Source organism: Nanorana parkeri, unplaced genomic scaffold (genome assembly GCF_000935625.1).
Source record: "Nanorana parkeri isolate BGI_ZX_2015 unplaced genomic scaffold, ASM93562v1 scaffold2591, whole genome shotgun sequence".
Classification (NCBI taxonomy): domain Eukaryota; kingdom Metazoa; phylum Chordata; class Amphibia; order Anura; family Dicroglossidae; genus Nanorana; species Nanorana parkeri.
Genome location: NW_017308859.1, coordinates 82,812 through 93,587, shown reverse-complemented (window position 1 = coordinate 93,587; position 10,776 = coordinate 82,812). Strand labels below are relative to the sequence as shown.

The 10,776-nt window shown below is 53.8% G+C and overlaps 1 protein-coding gene across 2 annotated transcripts in view; it reads left to right on the top strand.

The window, feature by feature from the left end:
- Positions 1 to 365: 365 nt before the first annotated feature.
- The window catches only part of TUB (tubby bipartite transcription factor), a 49,981-nt gene continuing 39,570 nt past the window's right edge, over positions 366 to 10,776 (top strand). For both annotated transcript variants that reach the window (XM_018573881.1, XM_018573880.1), the window contains exons 1-2: positions 366 to 371; positions 4,007 to 4,011. In XM_018573881.1, coding sequence (XP_018429383.1) covers positions 369 to 371; positions 4,007 to 4,011 — 8 coding nt within the window. In that variant the 5' untranslated portion in view covers positions 366 to 368. The remainder of the gene's footprint in view (positions 372 to 4,006; positions 4,012 to 10,776) is intronic.

Sequence of the window (10,776 nt, the reverse complement as noted above, 5' to 3'; positions counted from 1 at the left end):
AAATCTGACAGATGTTTAACCCCATCACTGCCAGGAGCCCCGTGAGATGAGACCATTAACCCCTTCCCTGCTGGAGGAGTTCAATGCAGAGTCAGGTTAACTCTTCCATTGCTGGGCCGCCGCTTTAACTCCTCCTCCACCAAGCGCACCTCAGATCAGTGTGAGACGGCCACACACGTTACAATCCGTACAATCGTGTCGCTGGCCTCGGCGGGGGTTGTTGTGTGTTTTGCGTGTTTTCAGTCGTGTGTCAACGATTCAGCTCCGTGTAACACGTGTCCGATGGAGGCTTGACATGACAGAGACGGCGTGCAGACGTCGGTGATTGTATAGGCCGGCCCATGCGGTGCGAGGGACGATCTGATTGGATGGTATGGGAGGGACGCCCCGGCTGTGCGGTTGTTTGGTAAAGCTACAAATGGGGGACACACACGTTACAATCTGATTGCACGTTGTCTCTGAGCGTTGCCGATAACGATGGGGTGCGAGGAGCCGCCCGATCAATTCATTTATATATCTCATCGGGGGGGGTCCTCATAACGGAGATTGTACAATCAGGTTGCAACGTGTCGCCACTTTAAGAGATTGCATGTAGATCAGAGGTGGGCAGCTCCCGCCCTCCAGCTGTGCTTTAACTACAAATCCCATCATGCCTCTGTGAGTCATGCCTGTAACTGTCGGGCTTGTCATGCCCGTCCCTGATGTAGATTGTGCAATCGGATTGTAACATGTGGGAGTGAAGCTAGAAGAAAATGTTCAATCAACTACAATGTATCTAAAGCTGGAATGTGGGGGGATTGAACTCCCCCCATCTGTGTCCCCGCTGGGGGGATTCACCCAATAGAGGGCAAATCTTCCAGTGGGGACACCTGTTCGGGTGACAACTAAGAGGCGATATCTTCTGGTTTGTAGAGATTTTCACTTCCTGTCGTGTCTCGGGGACAGGAAGTGAACGGAAATCTCCCAGGTGTGATACAGATGCATACTTAACAACTTTATAGTCCCAGATCCCAGGACACTGGTAACCACGCCCACAATCTGCATTTCATCCGCCCACTTTCAGGGTGGGCCCTGGTAACCACACCCACCATCTGCATTTCATACGCCCACTTTCAGGGTGGGCCCTGGTAACCACGACCACCATCTGCATTTCATACGCGGGTGTGCCCGAATCATGCCCACTTTGTTGGTTTGTCCCACTCAGTCTCCGCCTCTAAATTGTCTTTATGGGTTGGTCTCATCCAGACCCTACCCCTAATATGCAGGGACCACTTGTGGCCCTGATCTCTGTAAGAAATGCTGGTTTGAGTTGCTGCACATGTGGTGAGTAGTGATGGGGCCAAACAGGACCGGGTTCGGTTCGAATTCGAACTTTAGAACATCCAAAAAGTTTGGACTCAATGCAAGTCTATGGGGGAGGAGGTGGGGGGGAGGAACTTTCACAAACAATTGTCCCCTTTAAGAGGTCTTCTATGCAAGTTATTGGCCATAAAAAGGTGTATGGGGGTCCGGGTACTGCCCTGGGTATGGGGATCCGGGTACTGCCCTGGGTATGGGGATCCGGGTACTGCCCTGGGTATGGGGATCCGGGTACTGCCCTGGGTATGGGGATCCGGGTACTGCCCTGGGTATGGGGATCCGGGTACTGCCCTGGGTATGGGGATCCGGGTACTGCCCTGGGTATGGGGATCCGGGTACTGCCCTGGGTATGGGGATCCGGGTACTGCCCTGGGTATGGGGATCCGGGTACTGCCCTGGGTATGGGGATCCGGGTACTGCCCTGGGTATGGGGATCCGGGTACTGCCCTGGGTATGGGGATCCGGGTACTGCCCTGGGTATGGGGATCCGGGTACTGCCCTGGGTATGGGGATCCGGGTACTGCCCTGGGTATGGGGATCCGGGTACTGCCCTGGGTATGGGGATCCGGGTACTGCCCTGGGTATGGGGATCCGGGTACTGCCCTGGGTATGGGGATCCGGGTACTGCCCTGGGTATGGGGATCCGGGTACTGCCCTGGGTATGGGGATCCGGGTACTGCCCTGGGTATGGGGATCCGGGTACTGCCCTGGGTATGGGGATCCGGGTACTGCCCTGGGTATGGGGATCCGGGTACTGCCCTGGGTATGGGGATCCGGGTACTGCCCTGGGTATGGGGATCCGGGTACTGCCCTGGGTATGGGGATCCGGGTACTGCCCTGGGTATGGGGATCCGGGTACTGCCCTGGGTATGGGGATCCGGGTACTGCCCTGGGTATGGGGATCCGGGTACTGCCCTGGGTATGGGGATCCGGGTACTGCCCTGGGTATGGGGATCCGGGTACTGCCCTGGGTATGGGGATCCGGGTACTGCCCTGGGTATGGGGATCCGGGTACTGCCCTGGGTATGGGGATCCGGGTACTGCCCTGGGTATGGGGATCCGGGTACTGCCCTGGGTATGGGGATCCGGGTACTGCCCTGGGTATGGGGATCCGGGTACTGCCCTGGGTATGGGGATCCGGGTACTGCCCTGGGTATGGGGATCCGGGTACTGCCCTGGGTATGGGGATCCGGGTACTGCCCTGGGTATGGGGATCCGGGTACTGCCCTGGGTATGGGGATCCGGGTACTGCCCTGGGTATGGGGATCCGGGTACTGCCCTGGGTATGGGGATCCGGGTACTGCCCTGGGGGACATGTACGGGGGTCCGGGTACTGCCCTGTCTCTGAAGTGTGAAATGTTGTATCAGCGCAATGTGACCGCTCCATCAGAATCCCGACATCTCCGCGCAGTTTCCAAGGCGATGTGCAATCCCCGAGCAAATATTTACCCCGACGCCTTCCAAGGTACAAAATGTTGAAATATCGCGATTCATCCGAATGATGTTCCATTGTCTGCACAGTACCACTTCCCTTGTCCCGTATGCCGGGTGTCATTCTCGGTATCCAATCAGAGTGCTTCTGTGTCTTGTGATCACTGTGAACCAATCACAGCGATCACAAGTGCAAACACAAGATGCAGACAATCCCCCCCTCCCCCCTCCCCTCCCCTTCTATCTCTGCCACAAACCCAAATGATGGCAGCACCATAGTGCCCACTGGGGGGGGGGAGGAACCAGTGTGGAGACCTGATGCCAGATACAGGGAGAGTCCATCAGGCGTGGGGGTTGTGATGGGGGATTGATGGGGGTGCTCCTATGTCTCGTGTGGGGGATGCGATTGGTGGTTCTGGTCTTTGGGGTGCCCACTCACCAGAAAGGGGTCATTTTTGGGGGTGTCGTATTGTGCCGCCATTTTAGAGGTTCAGGACACGAAACATTTTTGATATGCGATAACGGTTATTAGTTGTCACCAAAAGAGAAGCAAGGAGAAGATGTCAGAGCCAAACTCTACAGGCCGGTACTCAAGGGGTTAAACTCTGTAAGAAGGAAAAGAAAGAAGAATACAAAGTATGAAAAGGAAACAATAGAAGGGAATCTCCAGCGGCAACTAACGATGAATCGCATAATAAAAATGAAATAAATCCTTCAGATAAAATACACGAATGTTACAAAGTAGACTTCAGAATAACGCGGCACGCGCAATTCTTTGCAGCCGCACTGCACTGGAAGGCACAACACTGCGGTACCGTGCGTCCCGGGCGATCACAGTGAATGGAACTGCGACGCACCTCCCGCAGCAGAACGTGTCCGGCCCAAAAACCGAAAATGACTTTTTCCCGCCTTTTTAGGATTGTAATGTGAGCACACGGCGCGGGAATCGCTTCAGCCCGGGAATGACGGCCGCCAGTGGGGAGACTCCGCAGGTGAATGTAAATACAGCGGGTAGTGGGCGGGGGGAATAGCTAGCCTGTTATTGGACATTTCAAATTGCTATAGCCAATAGTAGGCTGGTTATTGCACCCGCCCACTGCTTGCTCTGGGATCCCCCCCCAGCATGAAGGAGAGAGCTAGGCGACCCAACCAACTAATCCATGAGAATAGTTGACAACTCCTCTCATTAACAGATTCATCGATTAGTTGGTTGCAGCCCTAAAAGAATCATAAAGAGGGAAGTATGAAAAGGAAACATTGTTGCAGAGTTGAGTGCGGAAAGTGCAAGACGTGTGGGAAGTATTGGAAGTGCAGGACGTGTGGGAAGTGAAGGAGGTGCTGGAAGTGCAGGACGTGTGGGAAGTATTGGAGGTGCTGGAAGTGCAGGAAATGCTGGAAGTGCAGGACGTGTGGGAAGTATTGGTAGTGCTGGAAGTGCCGGAGGTGTGGGATGTGCAGGATGTGTGGAAAGTATTGGAAGTGCAGGACGTGTGGGAAGTGCAGGACGTGTGGGAAGTATTGGAAGTGCGGGAGGTGTGGGAAGTATTGGAGGTGCGGGAGGTGTGGGAAGTATTGGAGGTGCTGGAAGTGTGGGAAGTATTGGAGGTGCTGGAAGTGCAGGACGTGTGGGAAGTATTGGAGGTGTGGGAAGTATTGGAGGTGTGGGAAGTATTGGAGGTTTGGGAAGTGCAGGACGTGTGGGAAGTGCAGGACGTGTGGAAGTATTGGAAATGCGGGAGGTGTGGGAAGTATTGGAAGTGCAGGACGTGTGGGAAGTGCAGGACGTGTGGGAAGTATTGGTGGTGCTGGAAGTGCAGGACGTGTGGGAAGTATTGGAGGTGCGGGAAGTGCAGGACGTGTGGGAAGTATTGGAGGTGCAGGACGTGTGGGAAGTATTGGAGGTGTGGGAAGTATTGGAGGTGTGGGAAGTGCAGGACGTGTGGGAAGTGCAGGACGTGTGGAAGTATTGGAAATGCGGGCGGTGTGGGAAGTATTGGAGGTGCTGGAAGTGCAGGACGTGTGGGAAGTGCAGGACGTGTGGGAAGTATTGGTGGTGCGGGGAGTATTTGGAGTGATAGAATTCCGTTCACTGAGGGTGAGACGTTGTCACCTCGGTCACATCTGCCTATGACAGACGGGGGGACATGTGACACCGGGGAGGCGGCTCTGGTGTCTAGGTGACGGCAGGCTGCCAGCTGTACCATTTCTCAATCTCCATGGCAGCACGGCGTTGCCTGCCATTGGCTGTCGGTTGCTATACGTTACCCGAGGTGGCTTGCGTCATCTTCTCTGAGCACCTTCTTGTGTGTGACCCGATGGCGGGGAAGCGCGGCGCTCGTCTCCCTTCCTGCAATGATGAGGAATCAGATAACCGGAGGGGGAGGGGGGGGCGGCCAGTGACGGGTCCTCGGATTACCCGTTTTGTGCCAGATTCCCTGTTGAGGGTCTCAGGAACATTTTAGCCTCTGACTGTCGCCGGCACCAAAGTCGCAGGAAGGAAGCAGCGGAGAGCGCCGGGACGTCCTGAATTCGGTCAGCGTTTCACCGGAGAGCGTTTATAGCGGTTTTGCCGGTCGGTGTCCGGAGGAACTCCGCGTTTCCTGGTGACAACGGGAACTTCCTTCCTTCTGCTGGAACAAGAATTCTCTATAGGAGCTCATTGAGAATATGCGTCGTGTTCAGACGCAGTCATCGAACGATCCGGCAACGCACGAAGAAATGCACCAACAGCAGCGCACCGCGGCGTACACATGGTTCCTGTGTGCATTGCGTACGATGAAACGCGCGTGCGTTGTAGGCTGATCTAGGTGTCATTGGATAAATGTCACAGCAACGCACTGCACTTAGGTCTGTGTGGGGGTCATTGATAGGGAGGTATAGTTTGTATTGGACCTGGGCCCAGAGGACAAAGTGCCTGTCCTTATACAGGCACTTCCTGTTATAGGGTGACAACGCTCTGTCCTTGTTCAGGCACTTCCTGTTATAAGGTGACAACTCTCTGTCCTTGCTCAGGCACTTCCTGTTATAGGGTGGCAACACTCTGTCCTTGTTCAGACACTTCCTGTTATAGGGTGACAACACTCTGTCCTTGTTCAGACACTTCCTGTTATAGGGTGACAACACTTTGTCCTTGTTCAGACACTTCCTCTTTATAGGGTGACAACGCTCTTTCCCAGATTCCAAATTCTACTCCTGTGTTGTGACCCTTTTAAATGGGCTTCCGATGGAGACTACAACTGGTCAATTTAGCACACATGGTCTACTGTTGTCACCATCAGGAAACTATACCTGAGAAATGCCATGGCAGCCGCCACTGGAGTGCATGTAGACAGGAAGTGGCTGCACAGAGGGTGTAGGAGATCAGCAGCCCTGAGCTGTAACAGAAGATGAAAACAAGGATTAAAAAAATAACAGTGAGGCCTCATTCACACAGGAATCGGCCGGCACGTACAGCTCCGCGCGGCATGCACGGCCGTATCGGGCGGCTCCCGGGAAGGACATGTGCTGCAGCCCCTATCCTTCTCTATGGGACTACGCCGCCCTGTGCTCACCCCAAGTGCAGGTCCGTGCAGGTGTCCCGGCTCGGACGCAGACAGGATCCATCATGTCAGCGTACGAGTATGGACACCCGCGCCCGCACGGACCTGCACTTGGGGTGAGCACAGGGCGGCGTACTCCCATAGAGAAGGATAGGGGCTGCAGCACATGTCCTTCCCGGGAGCCGCCCGATACAGCCGTGCATGCCGCGCGGAGCTGTACGTGCCGGCCGATTCCTGTGTGAATGAGACCTTAGAGACGAAACAAACCGAATGTCATCCAATTTTAGGCTACAGAGAATAGGAGGAGAGACCGAGAACAGAGGGGGAGGGGCTGTGTCTGCTCTCTGTGGTGCAGCTGTATGATTTGTTTTCTCCCAGACCACAGATAATGAAGATCGCGCCTCAATCACCGCCGACTGCCAGGAACGGCTCCTAAGGTCTTCTAACACGTATTCTACCAGCCCGGCGCACAGACACCTTCCACCTGCCCCCATCCCCTTCTGCTACATGGAGGACGAGGTAACACCACGAGTCGGGAGGTCCTCCCCTTCAGTCTTCTATCTGACCTCCGTCCTTCCCTTCATTCTTCTATCTGCCCTCCGTCCTCCCCTTCAGTCTTCTATCTGCCCTCCGTCCTCCCCTTCAGTCTTCTATCTGCCCTCCGTCCTCCCCTTCAGTCTTCTATCTGCCCTCCGTCCTCCCCTTCAGTCTTCTATCTGCCCTCCGTCCTCCCCTTCAGTCTTCTATCTGCCCTCCGTCCTCCCCTTCAGTCTTCTATCTGCCCTCCGTCCTCCCCTTCAGTCTTCTATCTGCCCTCCGTCCTCCCCTTCAGTCTTCTATCTGCCCTCCGTCCTCCCCTTCAGTCTTCTATCTGCCCTCCGTCCTCCCCTTCAGTCTTCTATCTGCCCTCCGTCCTCCCCTTCAGTCTTCTATCTGCCCTCCGTCCTCCCCTTCAGTCTTCTATCTGCCCTCCGTCCTCCCCTTCAGTCTTCTATCTGCCCTCCGTCCTCCCCTTCAGTCTTCTATCTGCCCTCCGTCCTCCCCTTCAGTCTTCTATCTGCCCTCCGTCCTCCCCTTCAGTCTTCTATCTGCCCTCCGTCCTCCCCTTCAGTCTTCTATCTGCCCTCCGTCCTCCCCTTCAGTCTTCTATCTGCCCTCCGTCCTCCCCTTCAGTCTTCTATCTGCCCTCCGTCCTCCCCTTCAGTCTTCTATCTGCCCTCCGTCCTCCCCTTCAGTCTTCTATCTGCCCTCCGTCCTCCCCTTCAGTCTTCTATCTGCCCTCCGTCCTCCCCTTCAGTCTTCTATCTGCCCTCCGTCCTCCCCTTCAGTCTTCTATCTGCCCTCCGTCCTCCCCTTCAGTCTTCTATCTGCCCTCCGTCCTCCCCTTCAGTCTTCTATCTGCCCTCCGTCCTCCCCTTCAGTCTTCTATCTGCCCTCCGTCCTCCCCTTCAGTCTTCTATCTGCCCTCCGTCCTCCCCTTCAGTCTTCTATCTGCCCTCCGTCCTCCCCTTCAGTCTTCTATCTGCCCTCCGTCCTCCCCTTCAGTCTTCTATCTGCCCTCCGTCCTCCCCTTCAGTCTTCTATCTGCCCTCCGTCCTCCCCTTCAGTCTTCTATCTGCCCTCCGTCCTCCCCTTCAGTCTTCTATCTGCCCTCCGTCCTCCCCTTCAGTCTTCTATCTGCCCTCCGTCCTCCCCTTCAGTCTTCTATCTGCCCTCCGTCCTCCCCTTCAGTCTTCTATCTGCCCTCCGTCCTCCCCTTCAGTCTTCTATCTGCCCTCCGTCCTCCCCTTCAGTCTTCTATCTGCCCTCCGTCCTCCCCTTCAGTCTTCTATCTGCCCTCCGTCCTCCCCTTCAGTCTTCTATCTGCCCTCCGTCCTCCCCTTCAGTCTTCTATCTGCCCTCCGTCCTCCCCTTCAGTCTTCTATCTGCCCTCCGTCCTCCCCTTCAGTCTTCTATCTGACCTCCGTCCTCCCCTTCAGTCTTCTATCTGACATCCGTGTACAAAACTTTCACCCAGAATTTACAACTAGAAAAATGTGTGAATCTTGGGTGAAAGTTGCTGGGTGAGAGACCATCACGTCGCTGTCATGTGATCAGATGAGGACTCTTTGATCTTATTATTGAGCGCTGTGAAGGGCGTTGGCGGTGTACAGCGCTCCGGTATGCGATTCCACATTCGCCGCAGTGGCCCCGCACGCCGCTATAATTTCACCCGCGGAGGGCCGGAGTGAATTCCCATCAATTGATTTGGGTGAATCTCTGCAGGTGAACAGACCGGACTCATCTATACGAAGTTCTCCCATGGACCTCCTGTAGAAGCGTGCGTTGAATTGTAGAATTCGCCATCCCGCGATTCCCGGCGTCGCCGATTTTCTTCTTCAGCCTTTTCATCGCCGCGAAACGCGCCCGGCCCCCAGCACAAACCTCGCCGCTCCTGTGTGGGCGCTCATTGTAGACGCCGGTGATGCATTGGATGATCGTTTCCTGGACTTTGCCCAATTTCGGAGATACATTTGGACCTCGCTGCTACAAAGTACTAAAACAAATGATAAAGACAAATGTAGGGCTGTGCAAATTAAGATTAATTTCTCGATTTAATCGTTAAACTTTTTGATGGATTAAAATTAATTTTGATCGCTAATGAAAACACTCGCCTCTCCGCCGGCTTCCGGGAGTCCCGTCTGCAGATCTGACCCCCCCCGCTGGCTACCTCTCTCCCAACTGGCCGCCTCTCTCCTCTCTGACCACCTCCCTCCCTGTCATGATTTTCGGGGTCCCCTGTTCTTCTGCGGACCCGGGACCATGGCAAGGTAGTTCAGGATGGAGAGCGGGAAGCAGAGCGGAGAACGTCCGTCCTCCGCTCTGCTCTGTGTGAACAGTGAGACGGGAGAGCCAGCGCAGCGCTGTGCTAGAACTCCTGCGTTGGAGGTGACAGGTTCAGTAAAGAGAACCTGTCACCTCCAAATGCTATCACACAGGGGGCTTGTTAGCTCCTGTGTGATAGGAATAAAGTTAAGTGAAAATACAAATTTATTCAAAAATAAAGAGTTTTAAAAAAAAGTAAAAAATAAAGGGAAATAATAATTAAAATTAAAAGGTTAAAAATTATAAAATAAAGAAAATAATGAAAAAGTAAAAGATAATAAGATAAATAAAAATGTAAAATAAATAAAGATTAAAACCACTAATAAGAAGTGATAAAAAAAACAATAAAGAACATTAAAAAAACAATTTACAACCAACCTTTGCCGACCCGCCGTCTGGTTACCGTTCTCCATTAGTGGGGGCTTTGGCAGGGAGGGGGAGGGGGGCGCATTGAGGAACCTGGCCTTGGGTCAGAGAGAGTAAACCCGGCCCCGGTCACAAGGTGATAACGAGGTGACGCCAGGCAGAGCATACCGGCTGGCTGAGAGCCGGGAGATGTGTATGGGAGAGGAGTGGGGAGAGAAATAAAGTCAGCTGTCTCTGACCCAAGGAGCAGCGCCACCCCCCCTCCCCCCGGCACCCAGGACCTGTGCCACATGTGCCAGAACCAGATGTGGATCTCTCCGCTTCCTCCAGACCAATTATCAACTCCCAGTTTAATGCAGCGCCCCTCCACAGACCATCAATGTAAAGGGGTCTGACTACCAAACTAGAGGGGCCGATCATGTAAAGGGACATTTCACTGACCACCAATGAGAGGGAGTACTTCCATTTCCATGGTCTGTCTTACTTTTCCGGCCATTATATTTATAATTTAATTCATTCTATTAATACTGAAATCATTTTTATCATTAAAAAGCCATCCTTGAGCTCCAGTCAGTGACTTTGCCTAGGCCGAGATGATGTCATCAGTCTGCTGCAGGCAGGAGGGATCATTCTTGATGGACTAATGTCTTTATTCAACCTCAAATACTATGTAACTATGTAAATAGAGCCAAGAACTGCGCAGACACCGGGATCTATATGACCGTGTCATCTCTGAGCCGGTATCTCGGTCCAGGAAGTAGGTGGTGACCCTGTTGGTGTTTGGGATGTAAATGATGAGCTGGTGTCGGGAGTGTGTGTGACTTGTATGGATGAGAGATGTGAAATCCTCACTCCGTATGTCTGCGCTCCTGTCAGTGTTTGTTCAGCTCTGCGAGTCGTTGCCAAAAGTCGCCGAGTTCTGTTCCAGATCGTCCCGTCCTGACCGCGGGGGACGGACATACGCGCACAGCAATTGTCGGGGTTCAATAGGGGCTGGGCTCCGCGTCATCTGTACTCATTTCAGGGTGAAATCGGGATAGTTGGTTTCAAATCTGTGCAAATGTATCACCATGGGGGAGGAGTCAGCGTTTTACTGCTCTGGGACCCCACAATGACCACACATGATATAGAATATTCTATCCGGGGACACTGGCTGAACCCTGGAACAGGCATTTGTTATATGTGGATACTCATATACAGCTCGTGTGCGACCCCC